Source organism: Triticum aestivum, chromosome 1B (assembly GCF_018294505.1).
Source record: "Triticum aestivum cultivar Chinese Spring chromosome 1B, IWGSC CS RefSeq v2.1, whole genome shotgun sequence".
Taxonomy (NCBI): domain Eukaryota; kingdom Viridiplantae; phylum Streptophyta; class Magnoliopsida; order Poales; family Poaceae; genus Triticum; species Triticum aestivum.
In genome coordinates this window covers 355057270-355080456 of record NC_057795.1, presented here as the reverse complement: position 1 = coordinate 355080456, position 23187 = coordinate 355057270, and the positions used below count along the sequence as shown (strand labels likewise).

Here is a 23187-nt window from a genome sequence, read left to right as displayed (position 1 = left end):
TTATCAGACAAGAGATCTTTAACAATAGCAATATTAGGTTCTACTTTGATTTGCTCAGGAGGTGTATAAGTTCTAATATTGCTTTTACGAACAACAGTTGAAGCTTTAGCATGATCTTTCATTCTAACAGGGAAAGGTGGTTTCTCAACATAAGAAGTGGGAACAATAGGATCATTATAAGTGACAGTCTTTTCTTCAACTTTAATAGGTGCAGCTACTTTGACTTCTATGGGAGGATGATATTTAAACCACTTTTCTTTGGGGAGATCAACATAAGTAGCAAAAGATTCACAGAAAGAAGCTACTATCTCAGAATCAAGTCCATATTTAGTGCTAAACTTACAGAAAATATCAGTATCGATAAAAGATTTAACACAATCAAACTTAGATGTCATACCTGACTCCTTACCTTCGTTGAGGTCCCAATCTTCAGAGTTGCGTTTAATTCTATCCAATAAATTCCATCTGAATTCAATAGTCTTCATCATAAAAGAGCCAGCACAAGAAGTATCAAGCATGGTGTGATTATCAACAGAAAGCCGAGCATAAAAACTTTGAATAATTATTTCTCTTGGGAGCTCATGATTGGGGCATGAATATAAAATTGATTTAAGCCTCCCCCAAGCTTGAGCGATGCTTTCACCTTCGCGAGGCCAAAAATTATATATATAATTGCGATCACGATGAACAAGATGCATAGGGTAATACTTTTGATGAAATTCCAATTTCAATCTTTTATAGTTCCATGATCTCGTATCATCACATAGCCTGTACCATGGCAATGCGTCTCCCTTCAAAGATAAAGGGAAGACCTTATTCTTAACAACATCATCGGGTATACCTGCAAGCTTAAATAGTCCACAAACTTCATCCACGTAAAGTAGATGTTCATCAGGATGCTTTGTTCCATCTCCTGTAAAAGTGTTAGCTAGCAGTTTTTCCATCATACCCGAAGGAATTTCAAAAGGAGTTTCATTTTCAATAGGTTTAGTAGGTTGAGGAGCAACTCTTTGCTCTACTGGACGGGGTGAAGATACCCCGAACAAGCCCCTCAAAGAATTACTTTCCATAGTAACAAGTGACAGAAAATTTCAGCACACTATATAAATTTTTCCTTACCAAATTCCACCTACCAAAGGCGCTACACTCCCTGGCAACGGTGCCAGAAAAGAGTCTTGATGACCCACAAGTATAGGGGATCTATCATAGTCCTTTCGATAAGTAAGAGTGTTGAATCCAACGAGGAGCAGAAGGAAATGATAAGCGGTTTTCAGCAAGGTATTCACTGCAAGTACTGAAATAAGTGGTAACAGATAGTTTTGTGATAAGATAAATTGTAAGGAGCAACAAGTAACAAGAGTAAATAAGGTGCAGCAAGGTGACCCAATCCTTTTTATAGCAAAGGACAAGCCTGGACAAACTCTTATAATAGGAAAAGCGCTCCCGAGGACACATGGGAATATCGTCAAGCTAGTTTTCATCACGCTCATATGATTTGCGTTCGGTACTTTGATAATTTGATATGTGGGTAGACCGGTGCTTGGGCGCTGTTCTTACTTGAACAAGCATCCCACTTATGATTAACCTCTATTGCAAGCATCCGCAACTACAACAAAAGTATTAAGGTAAACCTAACCATAGCATGAAACATATGGATCCAAATCAGCCCCTTACGAAGCAACGCATAAACTAGGGTTTAAGCTTCTGTCACTCTAGCAACCCATCATCTACTTATTACTTCCCAATGCCTTCCTCTAGGCCCAAATAATGGTGAAGTGTTATGTAGTCGATGTTCACATAACACCACTAGAGGCTAGACAACATACATCTCATCAAAATATCGAACGAATACCAAATTCACATGACTACTAATAGCAAGACTTCTCCCTTGTCCTCAGGAACAAACGTAACTACTCACAAAGCATATTCATGTTCATAATCAGAGGGGTAATAATATGCATAAAGGATCTGAACATATGATCTTCCACCAAATAAACCAACTAGCATCAACTACAAGGAGTAATCGACACTACTAGCAACCTACTAGCACCAATCCCGGACTTGGAGACAAGAATTGGATACAAGAGATGAACTAGGGTTTGGAGATGAGATGGTGCTGGTGAAGATGTTGATGGAGATTGCCCTCTCCCGATGAGAGGGGCATTGGTGATAACGATGGTGATGATTTCCCCCTCCCGGAGGGAAGTGTCCCCGGCAGAACAGCTCTGCCGGAGCCCTAGATTGGTTCCACCAAGGTTCCGCCTCGTGGTGGCGGAGTCTCGTCCCAAAAGGTTGCTTAATGTTTTTTTCTCATCGAAAGACTTCATATAGGAAAAGATGGGCGTCGGAGAGCCACCAGGGGGCCCACGAGGTAGGGGGGCGCGCCCCAGGGGGGGCACCCTCGTGAGTAGGGTGTGGGCCCCCTGGCCTTCATCTTTGGCGATGATTTTTCTTTATTTATTTTAAGATATTTCGTGGAGTTTCAGGACTTTTGGAGTTGCGCAGAATAGGTCTCCAATATTTGCTCCTTTTCCAGCCCAGAATTCCAGCTGGGCATTCTCCCTCTTCATGTAAACCTTGTAAAATAAGAGAGAATAGCCATAAGTATTGTGACATAACGTGAAATAACAACCCATAATGCAATAAATATTGATATAAAAGCATGATGCAAAATGGACGTATCAGCTACTACGAGGATCTCGTATCCCGTACATCGTCTTTCTCCCTCCTGGGTTCCCATGGTTCCTATGCCGCCGTGTTTCCCGGTCCTTTTCTTTTAGTGCTTCGACCCGAAGCGATAGCTTGACGCGTTTTCTGTGGATAAGATGGCAGTGCTCCAGCTCACTAACGAATGGGACGACAGTGGTCCGTTGGCAAGCTCGTTCTGATCCTAGACGCAGTACATTGGAATCCTGAGCACCACCATGAACGCTACCGTGCGTGCGCCTGTGGTGCGGTAAGGCACCACCCTGTTGTGCCAGTAGCTAACTCCGGCGTGTCAGCTTAGTTATCCTCATCAAGCCACAACCTTGATGTCTAGCTTCCCAACTGGTAGACGGTTCCCTTTCCCCCGGATCAATGAAGAAGGGAGAAGTCAGTTGATTCCTCTGAAGAACCGGAAGCGAAGTGCTATGCCGGGGCGAGGGGGCGGGAAAAGAAACTGCTCCGAAGAAAGATATTGGGGTTCCCAATGCTTCTCCATGCCCAACGAGATGTGCCAACCTCGGGATGCTTTACTCCTAACCCCACGGCGGTTCCGAGACGGAGCTTAACCCGAGTCTCGGTTAAGAACCGCGATGATCTACGTTTCACATGGCGCATGATTCCATGGATAGTTTCATTCGAGATCGTGATGGAGGACATAGCTTACGATCATCGGCTTTGATCATGCCACTAGGCATTTGATTAGGACATTGCACAATGATCCGAACACTTTGTTGCATCTCTTCGATACAGATACAGTAACGATCGTAGCGATCTCCTCTGGTACCTACTGGTACGTCAAGATCCGATTGGTCATGAACATCGTAAGGTGCTGCTTTTCACGAATCCCAGCATACCCCAGGTTGGGATGGGTAGGCCCACCACTTCACTTTTGCACTTTCACTTAGGCCCGGGCCAAGTCAGTGAGGGACCCTGTCAGGCTCCTCCTCCCCCCCCCCAAAAAAACAAATTGTACGTGGGAGTTTCCCTTCATACGGCTCGAATCATTCTCAGATGCCTCGAGAGGCATCTTTCCTTATGATCTGGTGGTTCACACGCGCACAAACGAGCACCGGCCGCAACAGCAAGGAAGTATGACCAATAGAGTCAGACACATAGCGTCATACTTCTTTATCTTGTGATTGTTGAGGAGTTTCTTTCTCAGAGGGTACGGGATGCTTTCGGAGTCCGTGCCTTCCGTACCACCACAGGTCGTTCTTGGGCAGATCCTGCTCCTAAACATAAGGGGGGGGATAGGGGGAAAGGGGACCTCAAAATCATATAAATAGGATTGTAGAAAGACCACTTTCATTCGACATTCCGGGGCGCCCGATTCAATCAACGAATTTGGCGAGCTGGTCCGCTTTGATCCAGGAGAAAGCCCAGTCAGCCACCTTTTCGGTGCAGGTCATGTTACCTACAACTCGGCCTTCGCTTTTTGAGACCAGCACTTTCATATGGAGAAAGATGGGCTTACCATGTTCCATCAATAGCACCTAACCTATGCCGATTTTGGCGGACCGTGCTCCACCCCGGTGAACTCATGCAGTTCGGACGTGCCCAGAGGCCAGAGGCGAATCCGTTCATGGTCCGTAGGACCAACACCATTCGAAGGTTGATGGCCCGCCCCGCCTAGAATAGGAATCTTTGACTGGGCTTACACAATTCGCTCACTTACGTTGTCCCCCCTCAGCTCACCTTAGCCCCGGGTACGTCGTCTCCAAGGCTTCACACAAAATCTTCACTGACAACATATGCATGCTTTTGTAGGGTCAGGCAGAACCGTTGTTGCCTGATGGTAACTTCCCCCATATTGCTATCAATGTCTTCATGTCGCACGACCTCTTAACATTACACCACTGAATCCCCAATCCTTTGCTTGTTGTGCAGTGACAGTACCAATATCCACTAATCGTTGTTTCTAGATACAGTTGCCGGTTGACATCTCTTCTAATTCGTCGATACGAGAAGCAAATTGTTGTGTGGAGGAATCAATATCTCGACATAAGCCAGGAGGCACATCTTGTGCCACTCCACCAGGTCATATGAAACTGGCGTTCATCCTGGCTCCCGGGACTCTTTCATAGAATTCCAACAATTTCTCCCGCTCCTCAAAAGCCCAAAGGAACGGAGTTGATGCTCCCACATCCATAGCATGAGTAGTTGAAGCAAGTGAATAATTTGAAATTCGAGTTATTTCACAGAATAACACTCTTATATATTGAGCTCGTAATGGTACCTCACAATTCAAAAGTCTCTCTATGGCTGAAGAATGAGCGTGTTCTTGGGCCATCGTAGAAACATAGATAGGGTCAACGACGGAACGAACAACGAAACTTTACGACAACTTTTTTGTACACATTCACTTGCATCATATACACAAGTGCTCTCTGGACCGTGCAATAAGTTCACCCATAACAAGGCTCTCCCACTAGAGTTACCTTAGTCCCGGGCCATGCTATTCCATGATATTGGAAAAGGTTGACTAATTATTATCATCGTCTTGAAAGTTGGGCGCCTTTTGAATATGAGTGGGGCTCCTAGTCTAGGCGGCGCCTTTGTGGAGCCAAACCGAAGGAAGAGAAAAAGGGCGAGGCCACACCCGGCTTCGAATAGGAGGGGGGCTTAGCTCTGGATCCCACCTGCTTGCAGAAAGGAATGGATCAGAAAGGGGGTTGGGTTCTATTTCCGGGCCGGGCAGGAGGTGAAGGCCAGAAGAAGAAGAGAATTGCGCCTTCCTGGTAAGGAAGAGGATAAAAAGGTGTTGTCATCTATCTCGACCTGTTTCCTGAGGCGTTGGAAATGAAGACCGGCTTAGAGAATCACTACGAAGCCCCCCCCTGCTTGAAGCCGGTGAGCCTTCACAACTTCAGGGACTACTATCTAGGGGATGGACCCCGGGTAGGCAACGGAACCCAGATCCCTTTCAAAAACATCGGGGCCAGCAACGCCCCTCAATCTGGCTCGCCCTGGCCGGTTTCACAGCGCAACCCGGCCAGGTGCCGCAACCCAGCCAGCCGGATGGCACATGTCTGCCGGTCCCAAGAAGCCAACCTTCGGTGACAAGTAAACATGGCTACAGTGCTCCCTCCTTTGCGTCGGCCCTAGCGGGCGCGGCAGTCGTACTGACCAAGCCATCGCTTGGGGCGGGCGGCGTCCCGGAGGTGCAGCCCTATAGCGAGGCGGTGATGTCGTCCCATGACGTCCAGCAAGGCATGCCAATAGTTCCCAGCAGCCGGCCGTACCCGCGCCCGGAGGCCCCGGTAAGGCCCTCATTCGGCAGACCCGGCGAGACAGGCACCTGGCAGACCCGGCGGTCCCCACTGCCGGCTCCTAGACGCTGACACCCGGGTCCCGCACCCATGTAACTTTACCATTGTAACCCCCGGGGGGGCAGCCTATAAGACCCCCGGTGCCCCTCCATGCAGAGGGCCGATCCCCTGGTTAAGCTTAGCCACACACTCACACACACACGGAGAAGGAGCAGCCTATGCACTGGCCAGTCTTTCTTCCTCCCCAGAACAGCTCTAGGAGCAAGCTTGTATCTACCTCATATAAACCACACTCGGCAGGATTAGGGGTGTTATCTCTTCGGAAAGCCCCTAACCTGGGTACGTCTCGTGTCTTACACTTGCGCGTGCCAACCTCGGCTCTGGAACCCACTGGTGCCCTTATCCTTGTCCCCTCTTTAGGCCATCCCATGGCATCTGCCGTGAGATCACCACGACAGTATTGCTATGAGATGCATACCGTATATGTCATGCTTACTGTTTATTTGTGGATTAATTTAATCAAAAAGTGCTAATATTTCCAACAAGATCTTGTATGGCGACGATGAGGACTCAGAGTAGCTGGGTTTGCCGACGACGACGACGTCTGAAGAAATCAGTGTTTAGGGCTTAAAATTGGTCTTCTTTTAGAGTTCAAATCACTACGTAATCAGTGTTAGCTTGCCGTCGCCCCTTAGTGATGGAAATTGGTGGTTAAATCCGAGTGAAATTCGTATGTTAAGTACTGAGTTATTGTATTTCTCAAGTTCAGGGATATTTTTGTTATGCGCCAGCGAATTCACAAATGATGGATATAGTTTTCTCCTAATAAACGTGCGTGCTCCTGTGCTGAAGCTTCCATTTCACCGCGACCTTTCTTTGCAAAACGTTAAACGGCTAATTCGATGCTATGCTAGTGAAAGGGCCGACGAAAGAGATGCCCGGAAATAGAGTGGTTGCTTTGGCTGCTACCTTTCTCAGAACAAAACAACAATTTGATTTTACCATCTGAGTATCGTACCACGTCCGTGCTGACGACATCAAAGTCAACAAACTAGTTTTCTCCTAATAAACGTGCGTGCTCCTGTGCTGAAGCTTCCATTTCCCCTCTTTGCAAAACGTTGAACGGCTTCGCATCAAAGTCCACAAACTTGAAACATTTCTGTAGCAACGTCGAACGTGTCCATCAAAGACGTCCACGTACCAGTCAAACAGACAATTTACCTGCACATTCCCATTATCTTCCTGTATATAAACTCATGCGGGCTGGCTCGTATAATCATAGGTAATCATACCACAACCCGAGCATTCTACAACCACTTTCATCAACGCCATACACGTCTCCTACCCTCACAGTTCGTTGCTCCGCACATCAGCAGGACTTGCAATGGCGGGAGACGGCGAGCTGAAGCTGCTGGGCGTGTGGACGAGCCCGTTCGTCATCAGGGTGCGCGTGGTGCTCAACCTCAAGTCTCTGCCGTACGAGTACGTGGAGGAGAACCTGGGCAGCAAGAGCGCGCTCCTCCTGGGCTCCAACCCGGTGCACCAGAGCGTGCCCGTCCTCCTCCACGGCGGCCGCCCCGTGAACGAGTCCCAGGTCATCGTGCAGTACATCGACGAGGTCTGGGCGGGGGCCGGCCCGTCCGTGCTCCCGGCCGACCCCTACGAGCGCGCCACGGCGCGCTTCTGGGCGGCGTACGTCGACGACAAGGTCGGGTCGGCGTGGACGGGGATGCTCTTCTCGTGCAAGACGGAGGAGGAGAGGGCGGAGGCCGTGTCCCGGGCCGTGGCGGCGCTGGAGACGCTGGAGGGCGCGTTCGCGGAGTGCTCCAAGGGGAAGGCGTTCTTCGGCGGCGACGCCATCGGGTTCGTCGACGTCGTGCTCGGCGGCTACCTCGGGTGGTTCGGGGCGATCGACAAGATCATCGGGCGCCGGCTGATCGACCCGGCGAGGACGCCGCTGCTGGCCAGGTGGGAGGAGCAGTTCCGCGCGGCGGACGCGGCCAAGGGCGTCGTGCCGGACGACGCCGACAAGATGCTCGAGTTCTTGCCCACCGTGCTCGCTTGGGTCGCCGCCAAAGCGAAGTGAACTGTGAGCCCGTGACATCGCCAGCTCGTGACATGTGTGTTTGTGTGTGTGCGTGTCTGAGTCCGTCCAGTGTGTGCTGAATAAATGCACCGCATGTCGTGTGTTGTACCAAGGGCAAACGATGCTGAATAATTTTGATGTTTGTTGATTTCCCAGGAACCAAAAAGTGAAACTTTATTGATGCTTAAACAGAAAATCGACTGCCTGGTGCGGTGACGACTGCACGCTTGCAGTTAGGGCATGTACAATGGAGGCAGCACTTTGATGCTGCCTCAGCCCATCCACGTAGATCAGTCAATTTGAGACCACCGTATGAAATAACTCTCATGGAATGTTGCAGCCTACTTTGGGACCCACCCTCTCTCTTTTCTTTCCTTACTTATCAATTTCTCTCTCATACTTTCCTCCAAAACTATGATATGCTGCCTCACACACACACCACCCACCACCATAGCAGCTTTTGTCAGTAAGGAGGCAGCCTCCTCTGTAGGAACCCGCTTTACTCTGCGCACAACCTTTTCAACCATCCTGGACCATTTGAGCCGAAGTGGATAGCTGGAGCTACTGTCCAGCGTGTAGCATTGGCCATGCCCTTACAGAAACACCGGTAAGAATCCAATCCAAGGACAAAATGTGTGACGAACGTGCTGACGCGGTTAGTTGGACTGAAATGTCTATCGCCGTGCAGTGCCGAGACACGAATATTCGTATTCTTTCGGGGCAGATCAGTTTCTCCCGGCTGCTAAGACCATCTCCAACTGCCGCGCTAAGCCCCGCACGTAAAAATCCTGTTTGCCGCGCGCGCTTCGGCTGATTTAACGCGGCCGTCAGCGCTGGCTTCAGCAGCCGCACTATAATGCAGCGCGCGCCGCTTCAGAAAAGCGTAAAAATACAGCGCGCGCGCCAAAAAAACCACATATACATTTCAAAGAAGAAGAGCAAAAATGATCAAACAAACAAAATAAATCAACAATAAAAATAGTTCAATTTCATTATCATTAAAACTCAAACAAATAGTTTATCGTTCAGTACAACAAATAATGCAATGCCTTTGGACAATTCTTCCAACTCCAATGCATGCAATCTATTGAACCAAGCATGCCAGGAAAGCCGCGCGCTTTGTTCATCGCCAATAGCCCTGCGGCGTCTTCAGCAGTGGGAGATCTCAAATACTCCTCGCCAAACACTTGCACAATTCCCACTGCAAAGCGCTTGACACACATGATGGCTTGGCTCTCACCCATGGCCAAATGATCATCAACTAGATCAGCGGGGATACCGTATGCCAACATACGCAAAGCGGCTGTCACCTTCAGAAAGGTGCTATGCCCGAGCTCTCCGACGGCATTCCTCCTTTGCTGGAAAAACCGGTCATGACTCGCTAGTTTCTCTGCAATGCGCCTGAACAAGTCGGTGCTCATCCTAAACCGGCGACGAAAATACGACTCCGGGTATGTGGGATTCTCCACGAAATAGTTCTTCATCAATCTGTTATGGGCATCAATCCTATCTCTCCAAATTTTCTCTCGACCCATAACCGAACCATCATGCTTCGGTTTTTTATTGATATGCATAGCTAGGATCATTGCAAGATCCTCCTCCTCTTCCATATCAAATTCTTCTTCGGAAGAATCAAACGACGAACTCATCTACAATGTTCAATACTATACTATAAAAACTACAATTCAAAACATGCACCAAATTTATGAAGTTTGAGCAATACATACCTTGCAGGCGTTTTGTCAAACACCTTGCGGGCGCGGCGCGGCAGCAAGCGCTCGGGCGCTGTTCCTCGGACGACGGAGGCGCGCGAGCGTCGGCAGGAAGAGGGGATGGGGCGGAAGCGCGGCGGCGCGGCCGGATGGGGGTGGAAGTGAGAGAGGAAGTGCGAGAGCGATCGCTCGAGTGTGCCGCGCGCTGCAGCGAGCGCCCGAAATACACCGCGCGGGGCAGTGTTTCCGACAGCGCGTCCAACTCGTTATAGCGCGCGCGTCGTTTTTGCGCGCCCGCTAAAGCGCGGCGCTAGTATAGCGCGGCTGTTGGAGATGCTCTAAGCACCTCTGTAGTCACTCCCACCGAACCAACCCAGCAATTCAATCACTGAAAAACATGACAATGAAGCCAAACAGCTCTTGCTGATCTCTCGGCTCCGGCCTCTAGGCACAGTATGGCCTGCCTGATGGCATAAACCGGGAAGGAATACAAAGTGACGGTGCTGCCATGCTAGGCGTGTGGTCTACACCGTTTGCCACGTGTGATATATATAGTATCTGAAACAGTATCAGGCCAAAAATGCTGGAATAGCTCAGATGGTTAGAGCGTATGGCTGTTAACCATAAGGTCGGAGGTTCGAGCCCTCCTTCTAGCGTGATTTTCCTTTTTCCGAAACGTGTTTTGGTCCAATTCCACCACTGAACACGAGCCCGTCGATGCCCACACCCGTCCACATCTGAGCCCACCAAGAGCCCATGTGTGAACGAAACATGCGAAAATCCTAATGCGGCAGATTGTCGCCGCTTCGCACAGAGCGAGGGATCAGCGAGCGAAATGGGCCGGCCCAGTTATCGGTAAAGAACGCGCTACAGTACAGGCCGGTTTTGTGAATGTTCTAGGAGGTTCCAGTCGGTTTTTTCTGGTTTTAGGAAGGTTCTAGAAGGTAACGGAAGGTTCCTGGACAGGTTTTATGTCTTTTTCTTTTCTATCCTTCTTTCATTTTTTCTTTTCTTTCCTTTTTTATTTTCTTTGTTTCGTTTTTTATTTTCTTTCATTTTTACTTTTCTTTTTCCATATATCTTCCGAATTTTTAAAAAACGTTCACATTTTAAAAAATTTGTTCGTTTTTTTTTCTAAAATTTTCCAATTTTGAAACTTTGTTCTGAAATTCCCAAAAAGAGGAATTCTATTATTTTTTTTTACTATACAAAAATGTTCGAAAATTCAGAAAAACTGTAGAACTTCAAATTTAAAAGATGATTTGCGTTTAAATTTTTGTTCACAGATTCAAAAAATGTTTGCGAGTTTCAAATGATGTTCCCACTTTCAAAATGTGTTCATAAATTCAAATAGTCTTCATGTTTTCAAAATTTGTTCTCAAAATAGCAAATTGCTCCAAGTTTCTCAAAAAATGTTCGCCTTTGAATTTTTGTTCACAAATTTGAAAAAAGTTTGGGAATTTCACTTTCGAAATATGTTCACGAATAAAAAAAATCATGTTGTCATGAATTCATGAAAATTTCAGGTAATTTTCGAAAATGTTCGCATTTTGATAAATTTGTAATTGATTTCAAAAAACATTGCTTTGTTGATTTTTGTTCTTGTTTTGTCAAAAAATGTTCGCATTTTCAAAATTTTGTTTGTCATTTAAAAAATGTTCAGATTTGTAAATTTTGTTCTTTCTTTCTAAAATGTTAAAAAATTAAAATTTTGTTCAGAAATTCCCAGAAAGGAGAATTCTAATATTTGTTTTCTTAATTTACTAAAATGTTCTAAAATTCGAAAAATTGTTGAATTTGAAATTTAAAAAATGTTTGCATTTTAATTTTTGTTCACATATTCAAAAAATGTTTGCGAGCTTCAAAATATGTTCCCAGATACAAAATTTGTTTACAAATTAAAATAGTGTTCATGTTTGCAAAATTTGTTCATAAAATAATGAATTGTTCCAAGGATCTCAAAAGATGTTCGCCTTTGAATATTTGTTCAAATCTGAAAAATGTGCGAGAATTTCATTTTTGAAATATGTTCATGAATAAAAAAAAACTGTTTTCATGAATTCAGAAACATTTCAGGGAATTTCAAAATATGTACGCATTTTGATAAATTTGTAATTGATTTAAAAAAAAATGCTTTGTTAATTTTTGTTCTTGTTTTGTTAAAAAATGTTCGCAATTTCAAAAATTTGTTGATCATTTAAGAAAATTATTCTCCCTTTGAAAAATTTTGTTCAAAAAAATGCTTGGGTTCCACAAAACGTTCGACTTTTTATAAATTTGATCAGAAATTAGAAATTTTTTGTGTTTATTTTTTTACCTTTTTCGAAAATAAAATCATTTTTGTGGGTTATAGTTCATATACACGGGGCACCATTTTAGACACTTAGTCAAAGTAATAATGTTGGCTAGCGACGCTGTTCACTAGTAAGAGGACCTCAGTTTGATCCCTCACACAGAGTTGTGTTGCCGGGTGTTTAAGTTATCCGCTGTGGTTTACTTCTTTTAGTGTCGCGTTGCTAATGTGACAGTAGAATGTACTTGTCGCAGTGGCTAGCACCGTGCGCATACAACTTAGCAGTCTCGTGCTCGAATCCCATTGCTCGCGCTTTCCTTTTTCTTTTTTTTTTCACGTCGCTAATGCGCCACCCCGTGCACTGGAAATGGGCCAGCCCAGATTAGTAGCCGTGTGCGAAACGCCAGCTCTTTGCCGCAACGAGCGGCGCATAGGAGATCCCCGAAGCATGGTCTGTATTTTGTTTTTGTCGATGTCCACATGGGTCCTGATCTTAGCCCAACAGCTCCGATGGGCGACGAACGAAGCAACGGGCTCACGGACGCCTGCGTCGTGGGGCGCACAGATGGCCGGCCCAGCTGCGCGGGAGGCAAAGGCCTGTTTTTTTTCGTTTTCTGTTCTCGTTTTTTGCTGTATTTTGTACTTTTATTTATGTTTTAAAATATTCTACATATATATAAAATACGCACTTCAAACACACATTTCACAAATGTTAAAAAAGCATTTGAAAAATATCGAAATAAGTATTAAAAAATGTTGAACAAGTACTTGAAATTTTTGAATAAGTATTAAAAATTGTTCAATGAGTATTTAAAAAATGTTGAATAATTATTTAAAAATGTTGAACGAGTATTTGCAAAACATTTGAACAAGTATTTGAAAAATGTTGAATAAGTATTTAAAAATGTTGAAGAAATATTAAAAAATATTAAACAAGTATTTAAAAAACATTTATCATGTATATAAAAATGTTAATCAAACATTCGAAATAAAAATGTTGAACAAGTATTTCACAAATGTTGAATAACTATGAAAAATGTTGAACAAGCATTTCAAAAAATGTTGATCATGTATATAAAAATATTGAATAAGTATTTAAAAAAATGTTGACAAGTATTTGAAAAAAATGTGGATCATGTATATAAAAAAAATTGAACAAGTATTTGAAAAATGTTTAGGAGGTATTTGAAAAAATCTTGAACAAGTATTTGAAGGAGAAAAACAAAAACGAACAAAAACCCAGGGAAGAAAAAACAAAAAGAAAACAAAAAAAGGAAAAAGGAGAAGAAAACTAAACAAAAAGTGGAGGAGAAAAAATAAAACGAAAAAACCCCGAGGAAAAGGCAGAAAAAACCGTGAAAAAAAATGAAAAACCGTCTTCACTCGCCTCAACAAGAGAACGCGTCTCATACTTTTCGTGTGCGAGATTGTCGCCGAGTGGATAGCAGCGCTAGCTCTCCTGAAGGAGACCAGGGATCGAATCCCTCTTCCTGCTGGCAGGTGACTAGGGAGGTGGCGGGAGGTGAGGAAGCACAGAACATGCGGTGAAGATGGAACAGGGTTTGTTCAAATTGAACACTACGAGATCTCTGGGTTCATTCCAATACGAATGTAGAACTGTCTTGCTAAGTCGATACTATATCCTTGAGATCTTGCATTTGGATCCATGCAAAATTTTCCTTTTTTTTTCTCTCTTGTATGTTATCTCACTTGACTAAGACTTGGTTAAATCTGAGTCGATCGAGACCTAGCCACATCCAATATAGAAGGTAAATGATTCCCTGCGACCAACTGGCTAACAGACTCGGGCGGTCATGCACGCATTGTTCGATCGCTTGTGATCTCCGAGCCCCGGTTGTACCAAGTTGACCCGTCACACTTTTCGCCCCTCACGGGCCCCGCACACCACTGGCGTGCCCCACTTCCTTATCCATTTGCTCGGTCAACTCATATATCGCCATCACAACATCTTCCTCTCCCAAATCAAAACACACACATAGATTTTTGCTTCGTCGTCCCAACTCCGACCTTCCCTATGCTGCTCCAGCCAGCGGCCGCCCTCCACCTGCTCGGTCATGTGCTGGTCTAAAACTCCAAAAGCTTGACTCTACAGACTAAACTCCTTGGCTTGTATAAGCATCAGGGGTATCCAGGGTTTACACATGGTTGGTTACAATCCAGGAATAAAAATGTCGATCGTTCATATATGCCTTGAAGTGTACGCCAAGTCTTTGGAGATCTTCATCTTGATTGCGCCGAGGGTTAGGGCATATATGGCCCATTCATCTGTTACCGGTGGGTCCTCGACCCGGCCCATACATGGAGGGCCGACGTGGCATGAACCTTTTAGTCCAGGACGCCGTCAGTAGCCCCTAAACTAGTCTTCAAGCCGAGGATATCAAGCATCTACTTTGGTTAGCTTTACAATTTTAAGTCTTTCCATCCCGTGTGTTGTGGTGCTTCGTACGCAGTACAATCCCATGTGTCGAACTTACTCGTTGTCTGTCTGCAAAGTCAGCACCATGTCGACTATTCTACCAAATTTCTGGAGTAGAGCATCCACTAAGATTTTCAACAAAGGTTTCTCCATCGTACGATAAGGTTACGTGGCCATTTCTACAGCAGGCCTTGCGGATGAAAGGATTCGATCAGTCCTGAAGAAAGCATGTAGACTCTTTCATGCAAAAAGGCAGTGTTGGAATCAAAGTGAATGATGATATAAGTCATTATTTCCAGACACACAAGGGTCTAAGGCAGGGAGACCCGATGTCGGTGTCAAAACCGGCGGATCTCGGGTAGGGGGTCCCGAACTATGCGTCTAGGCGGATGGTAACATGAGACAAGGGACACGATGTTTTTACCCAGGTTCGGACCCTCTCGATGGAGGTAAAACCCTACTCCTGCTTGATTAATATTGATGATATGGGTAGTACAAGAGTAGATCTACCACGAGATCAGAGAGGCTAAACCCTAGAAGCTAGCCTATGGTATGACTGTTGTTCGTCCTACGGACTAAAACCCTCCGGTTTATATAGACACCGGAGAGGGCTAGGGTTACACAGAGTCGGTTACAATGGGAGGAGATCTACATATCCGTATCGCCAAGCTTGCCTTCCACGCCAAGGAATGTCCCATCCGGACACGGGATGAAGTCTTCAATCTTGTATCTTCATAGTCCAGGAGTCCGGCCAAAGGTTATAGTCCGGTCATCCGGACACCCCCTAATCCAGGACTCCCTCAGTAGCCCCTGAACCAGGCTTCAATGACGACGAGTCCGGCGTGCAGATTGTCTTCAGCATTGCAAGGCGGGTTCCTCCTCCGAATACTTCATAGACGATTTTGAACACAAGGATAGTGTCCGGCTCTGCAAAATAAGTTCCACATACCACCATGAAGAGAATAATATTTGTACAAATCTAGTCTGCTGACGTATTCCGCAACGTGTCATCACGCCACGGCCAAGCCTTTATTCGAATCGTTTTACTGTCCCTCCTCAGCACATTTAGCGAGGTAGTTTCCTTGGCACGTCTTGTCAAAGCAGAGATCATGTCCCCTTATTTTGGGATTCTCATCAATACGGGCGTGGGTAACCCAACCGCGCCTGTTGGTATGTCTTCTCAAACGAAGGCGAGTCCCAAACGGTCACGGGGAGGGCTCTTGGTATCCAACCTCTTTATAAAGAGACCAAGGCTCGACTCCTTTCTTTCAATCTCAATCAAATCTGCCTCTTACCTTGAGTTCCAACACCCAAAGCTTCAGATTCAGGCGCCTCGGACTTCCGACGATGTCCGGCTCTGACCTTCAAGGCCGGTGGATGCCTTCCTCCGTTACGGAAGAAGACGTGTTAAAGTTAAGAGATGCCAGGTATCTAACCAGCAAAATCTTGCATAGGCTGCCTGCTCAAGGGCAGGTCATTCCCACTCCCAAGCCCGGTGAGAGAGTGGTGTTCGCGTCTCACTTCCTTCGGGGGCTAGGCTTCCCGATTGACCCCTTCGTGAGGGGGCTCATGTTTTATTACGGGCTGGAATTTCACGACTTAGCTCCGGAGTCCATCCTCCATATCTCATCGTTCATTGTCATGTGTGAGGCCTTCCTCCATATTACTCCTCACTTCGGATTGTGGCTCAAAACCTTCAAAGTAGAGCCGAAGACGGTCGAGGGGCAGCACGCGGAGTGCGGAGGTGCCATTATAAGCAAGATTGCCGACGCTCCATGGCCCGAGGGCTCTTTTCAAGAGGAGTTCGACTTATGGCAACAAGAGTGGTTTTATATCACAGCTCCCAGGGGCACCAAATGGGTAGCGCCATCTGCTTTTCGCTCGGGTCCCCCACCACAGCTAGCGTCATGGGTCAATAAAGGGCTTAACTAGGGGGCGTCCAAGGACGTGCCCTTGTTGCAGGGCCGCGTTCGAGATCTCCTGGAAAGAGATATCAATCTGGCCGTAGTGACGCAGGTTATGTTGATTCGCCGCATCCTGCCCTGCAAACGCCGCCCCCTCCGCCTGTGGGAGTTTAATCCGGAAGGACCACGAGCCCTCCAACATTTTGCAGGCGCGACGCCCATGGAGATGTACAATTTGTTCTTCAGATCACAAGCAATGTGTCCGGATTCATCCGAGGACGCAGGTCTGAGCTGCAATTGTCCGGATACTCAAGTAAGTAGCCCTATACCCGGACTCGCTATACGTATATTTATCATAAAATCGCCCTTAAAAGAGTTATCCCTTAAACAGGAGTGGATAGCGACAGCAAAGCTAATCAGGTGTCCGGCCCCCCTCCCCGAGACTACGCTGGATCTCGTGTTAACCAGGATGCTGGAGGTTGCGCCTTTGGAAGAAGGCAAAGAGGGGAACAAGGAAGCTACCGCCTCCCCGAAGGAGGCTGTCAAGGAAGGAGGAATCGAGAATTCCTCCAACCAGGGGAAGAAGAGGACCGCCTCTGAAGACCCGGATGCCATGGCCTCAAAGCGGGGGAAGAAATCTTTGTCAGAGGGTCCGGCGCCGGGAGGTGCCTCGGCCGCATTGCGTCCCCAAGGGGACCAGCTCTCCATTGAGCCATAAGTAGAAAGGGGGGTTTAAAAATGAGAGACATCCCCGTTCTATTTCTGAGGAAGATAACCGAAATTTTACCTTGTAGTTCGGATCTCAGCCCTTCTCAGTAGAGCTCATCTTCAGGGGATCTTCGTCCGGAGATGATGGAGAGCGGAACGCCTCCCTCTGTTGTACCGCCTTGCGAGGCGGGCGACCCTGAGGTGTCGTCGTGGAGGGTTTCTCCGAATCCGGTAGGGCCGAAAGGCAGTCGTATGGCCCCCCAAGGCCCTCCGTGTCCGGCCTTCGAAAAAGGCTATCGGACGAGCCCGGCACCGTCCGGTGCACGGTCGGAGGAGCTGAAGGATCTGCTCGGGCGAGTGTCTGTCTCAGAAGAACACCGTGCGTTGATGGATACGGTGATTGGAAGGATTTCATCCGTGGAGAGCGGGTTGTATGAGGTCGTCAGGAGTTTACTGACAGGATTTGAGGTACGTGAAACAATGTACCTTTTGACAGATCCGCATATATAAGATGCGCCCTGTATAGATAGTAGCCCCTGAGACTCGGTGCATTGTCAAAAATGACGGCGCGCCGAGAATCATAATCCCAGGTATAATATTGCGCCTTTCCTATGTAGGTGGCAAAGTGTCCGGTGGCTGGCCGGACTGATGAATTTGCCGAGCTAAAGCGGAAACTTGACGTGGCAGATGCCGACATCGCGCTTGTCAACAAGTGGCTTGACGAGGCACAAGGTATATAATTTCTCCGAAGACACCTGGTAAGAGGAGCTTGATGCCCGTACCTTAAAACATATGTGCTTGATGCAGATGGTGCCACTGCCATGGAGAACCTTCGGGCGGAACTTGCCCGAGCCAAGGAGCAGGCCAGGAAAAGCGATGCGGCTGCCTTAAAGGCGGCTGAAGAGCTGAAAGCCGAACAGGCTGCTCACTGCCAAAGCAAGAAGGAAATGGCCGAGATGGCTGAAAAGTTGAAGAATGCTGTCGACCGCTGCAAGCTTCTTGAAAAAGAAGATCGGGTGGCACAGAAGGACCTAGAGAAGGTCACTACCAAGGCCAAGGATACTCGCTCTACGATGAGAGCTATGAAAGAGGAGCTACGTCAGGCCGGAGATATCACGGCTAGAAAGCCCTATATGTTGCGGATGAAGTTCGGGGATCCTAAATATGCTCCGTTGGACTGGAAGTGGAGTGCAGCAAACACTTACCTGGACTTGGCGGCGAGTGTTGCGGACGCGGCCGAACACTTCCGCGATCAAAATGACCACGAAGTGGAAAAGCTTTTTTGGTCGCAGTTCCACAATCCAGAGCGCCCATTTTCAGTATCCGATCGCTTGGCCGCATGGGCGGAGATGAATAGGTTATCCGGACTCGCCATGAAGCATGTCGTGAGTCATCTGTGGCCGAAAAGGCCCGAGCCAAAGAGTTACTTTAGCTTGGTGCAGCAGTTCCTCGGTGCGGTGCCGCATATTAATGCAATGAAGAGGTCGGCGTGCATAGAGGGTGCACAGATGGCTCTTGCCCGTGTCAAGACATACTGGGCGGATATGAAGGCCAGTGTTGTTGCATCCCAAGATTCGGATGAAAGCCGAGTACCTGCCGAGCACTATTTTCAGGAAGTTCTGCAGGGCGCTCGTTTAATAGAGACGCAGTGCTCGAAGGATGTTATGTTCGAATAACATGTATCATTGTAAAACAATGTTTCGATGGAATATAAAAGCTTTTTATACTTGCGCTTTCAAGAATTAGAATACCTCCTGTGCGGCCGTTAATGTATATGTGTATGTAACCTGAAAGATGGCAGTCTTCGGCTTCAGCCCCCACGCATATAATGCGGGGGTGTTCGCAGAAGGCGCATTTTCACACTTGATCCAGCGTCTTGGTCGTATAAAGGAGGTGATAGCGTAGCGAACTAGGCAACCGGACTATAATGCTTTATCACTTTCACTTAGCCATAGGAGTTTGACAGTGGGGCTACTATATAGCCCCTAGGGGCACCGCGCTCACCCGAATTCGTGGCGCGTGTGTGCCTGACTGGGAAACGGCCCTTCGTTAATGCGGAGAAATCCTAAAGATTCCGGGGGGTCATCGAGTGGTTGACCAGTCTCACGCTAGATCATGACAGTCAGTTTTCGGCTTTCTCTACTGAGGTGCTCGCCTGGCCGAACCGGGGCACAATCACAGTAGTTCTCCTGGTGCCGCCTTAGCCGATAGAGCGGAACGTAAGGCAGCAAAACACAGGAGCCGGGCAAACCCAACATTTGACCAAAGACATGACTCAGAGCTAATGCATATAAGGCCAAACTCGCGACACCGAACACTCCCTAAGGTATTCGGTCTTTATGAAAACGGGTTGAACAACGCCCTTGGTAAGAAGCCCCTGGTGTCCAGGTACGCGCAAAATTCTGACGTGGCCACATGCCAAGACGCCAGCCTCCTCCTCGGTTATAAAAAGAAACTGGGGGATGTTATCAACAAGAGACAGTAAAAAAGGTTTATGCAGGGTCTTAATCTAAAAAGAATCCTTGGAACGGGTCCCTACTACACGTCTGCGCCTGTGTCTTCGTTGTGCCGTATCCTGGACGGGTGTAGCATGGTGCTCATCTATAAAAGAGAGGAACTTAGTTGAAAACAATCGTGCGAAAATCTATGTTATATTAAATAAACAAAGTATAATTTGGGAAATGGGTAGAATTGAGCTTTATTGTCTCTTGTTGTAGACGCGCGGAGCCCCTTGTACGGGGGTATGCGGCTATTAAGCCCCTGTATGTTTACGCCGGACTCGTCTAGCCATGTCCGAGGTCGGAACGGCCTATTTAGGTGCTTTGGTTAGTGAAGCCGGTTTAGTGTGTGGCTGTCGAGGCAGCCGCACAGTCTTCCGCGCTCGAGGAACACTCAATATTTCCATTTAATGAGATGATGCCTCGCGGACCGGGCATTTTAAGCTTAAGGGATGCATAATGCGGTATTGCGTTAAAGCGGGTGAAAGCTTCGCGTCCCAGTAGTGCTTGATAGCTACTTGTAAATGGGGCGATGTGAAAGGTTAGCTTTTCGCGGCGGAAGTTGTCGGGGAAGCCGAACACAACTTCTAGCAGGAGAGAACCCGTACAATGGGTATCTGGGCCTGGCGTTACCCCTTGAAAGGAAGTGTTGCCATGGCGAATTTTTGTTGGGTTTATCCCCATTTTGCGGATTGTGTCCTGGTATAGCAGGTTTAGATCACTGCCGCTGTCCATTAGGACTTGCGTAAAGTGGAGTCCGTCAATTATCGGATCTAATACTAAGGCAGTCCAGCCTGCGTTCCGGATACTTCTAGAGTAATCCTGATGGTCGAAGGTGATTGGTTGTAACAACCAGTGGCGGGACTCCTCTGAGACCGGCCGTATGGCGTGTATCTCTATAGGCGCCACTCTGTATTTCCCTTTTGTCACGTGAAGTAAGTTTACTGTTTTGACTTCTTGTGGGAACTTCTTTTGTTCTCTGGTGCTTTGCTTGTGGGGTTCGTCGTCGTCCTCGCTTGGTATGTCGAGCCCCTTGTGTTCGGCGTTGAGTTTGCCGGATTGCTTGAAGACCCAACAATCTCTGTGGGTATGGTTTGCAGGCTTCCCGTGAGTACTATGGATTTGGCATGTTTTGTCCAAGATGTTGTTTAGGTTAGATAGCTCGTCCCTGTTATCCTTGAGGGGCAGCTTTTTCTGATTCTGCCGACAGCTTTTGAATCCGGCATTGACTGTCGCGATCTTCAGGCTGTTTCCCTTAGTTCAACACTGGTCCTTGCTACGTCGTGGTTTCCCATTTCCATCCCTGACTTTGGATGTACTTGGGTCGCTGGTGCTGCTTCTAGCCAACCAGCTATCCTCTCCTGCGCAAAAGTGGGTCATGAGGCTTGTTAATGCGGCCATTGTTCTTGGCTTTTCTTGGGCGAGGTGTCTGGCGAGCCATTCGTCTCGAACGCTGTGTTTGAAAGCTGCTAAGGCTTCAGCGTCCGGACAGTCGACTATCTGGTTCTTTTTAGTAAGAAATATGTTCCAGAGTTTCCGGGCTGACTCTCCGGGTTGTTGAGTTATATGACTTAGATCGTCTGCATCTGGAGGTCGGACATAGGTCCCTTGAAAATTTGCCAAAAAAGCATCCTCGAGCTCTTCCCAACTTCTGATGGTGTTTTCGGGAAGGCTTTTAAGCCAATGCCGGGCTGGCCCTTTGAGCTTGAGGGGTAAGTATTTTATGGCGTGGAGGTCATCTCCTCTAGCCATGTATATGTGGAGGATATAATCCTCAATCCAGACTCCAGGGTCTGTTGTTCCGTCGTATGCCTCTATGTTTACGGGCTTGAATCCCGCTGGAAATTCATGGTCCAGCACCTCATCGGTGAAACATAGGGGGTGTGTGGCACCTCTATATTTGGGTGTGCCGTGATGTTCGGATACTTGTTGCGTTGCATTGCTTACTAGAGCTTGCTTTCTTGGCCCGTAGATAGATCTGGCTGGGCCATCTTTTTGATGCGAATCCTTGTGCGGATAGCATGCCGGCTTGAGTGCGGCGCCCCTTGCCGCTCTATGTTGGCCATGGGGTTGTTTATCCGACCGGGTGTCTTCTTTATTTTTTGATTGCGGGGGCTCTAAGGCCTCATCATCAAATTCCGGCAGTAATTTCCGCTTCGGATAGCTCTTTGTGTGGCGACTGTCGCCGTACTTGTCTGCGGTGCTGAGTACTTTGCCCCATCTAATTCTGAGTGCATCTTCCGCTGTTTTGAGCTTTCGCTTCTACTTTTTTAGGCTACGCACAGTGGCGACGAGCCTTTTGTGGAGGTTCTTCTGCTCCAGCAACTTATCCGGCGTGAGGTCGTCCGGACTATTATCTTCACCGGGGACGTGTTGTTCGGTTTGTTTACCCAAATTGCCATGTTCATACGGTTGCTCGATGACATGTACGTCGTCCGCCAGTTTGCCCTGCTCTGTGGCTGGGTCTCTGTCGAGGTGGGGTTTGGTGCGGCGCTTACGCCGCCGCTTTGATTGCTTTTCGAGGGAACGATCCCTCGCTGCGTCCCTTTGTTCCTCGTCATCGTTTCTTTTAGGTGTGTCCACCATGTATACATCGTGAGATGAGGTGGTTGTCCAGTGCCCTATAGGCGCTGATTCCTGTTCGTCTCCTGCATCGTCGATGTCTTCGGAGTCGAAGTCGAGCATGTCGGTTAAATCATTGAAAGTGGCTACGAAGTGGGTGGTGGGTGGGCTTTGAATTTCTTCGTCATCTGCATCCCATCCTCGCTGACCATAGTCCGGCCAGGTGAAAGGATCGATATGGTTGACTAGAGGGGGGTGAATAGGCAACTAACAATATTTAGACTTTTCTTTAACAATTTAAAACTTGCAATGAAATAGGTTGTCTAGATGTGCAACTACGTGGACAACCTATATGATGCAAAGACAATGAGCACACAAGCAAGCAATGGATATAGCACAAGTAAGCTTGCAAAAGTAAAGGGATAAGATAACCAAGAGTGGAGCCGGTGGAGATGAGGATGTGTTACCGAAGTTCCTTCCTTTTAAGGGGAAGTACGTCTCTGTTAGAGCGGTGTGGAGGCACAATGCTCCCCAAGAAGCCACTAGGGCCACCGTAATCTCCTCACGCCCTCACACAATGCGAGATGCCATGATTCCACTATTGGAGCCCTTGAAGGCGGCAACCGGACCTTTACAAACAAGATTGAGGCTATCTCCACAACACTTGGAGGCTCCCAATAAACCTGCGAAGCTTCACCACAATGGAGTATGGCTTCGAGGTGACCTCAACCGTCTAGGGTGCTCAACACCCAAGAGTAACAAGATCCGCAAGGGATAAGTGGGGGGAATCAAATATCCTGTGGTGGAAGTGTAGATCAGGCACTTGTCACCCAATCCCGAGCAAATCAACAAGTTTGATTGGCTAGGGAGAGAGATCGAGTGAAAAAGGAGCTTGGAGCAACAATGGAGCTTAGAGAGGGAAGAGGTAGTCAACTAGAGATAGAAGATGCCCCTTTTATAGTCGTGGACAAATTCCAACCGTTATCCACATGTTCAGCCCACGACACACGGT

General features: G+C 47.4%; 1 protein-coding gene and 1 non-coding gene across 2 annotated transcripts; both read left to right on the top strand.

Moving 5' to 3' along the window:
- Positions 1-7243: 7243 nt before the first annotated feature.
- On the top strand, positions 7244-8209 carry LOC123123804 (probable glutathione S-transferase GSTU6). The gene has a single exon (XM_044544432.1). The coding sequence runs from the start codon at positions 7360-7362 to the stop codon at positions 8059-8061; it is 702 nt and encodes a 233-aa protein (XP_044400367.1). The 5' UTR covers positions 7244-7359; the 3' UTR covers positions 8062-8209.
- A 2146-nt stretch (positions 8210-10355) lies between these two features.
- On the top strand, positions 10356-10429 carry TRNAN-GUU (transfer RNA asparagine (anticodon GUU)). Its single transcript has one exon. It is a non-coding gene; the product is annotated as a tRNA-Asn (tRNA).
- The last annotated feature ends 12758 nt before the right edge of the window (positions 10430-23187 follow it).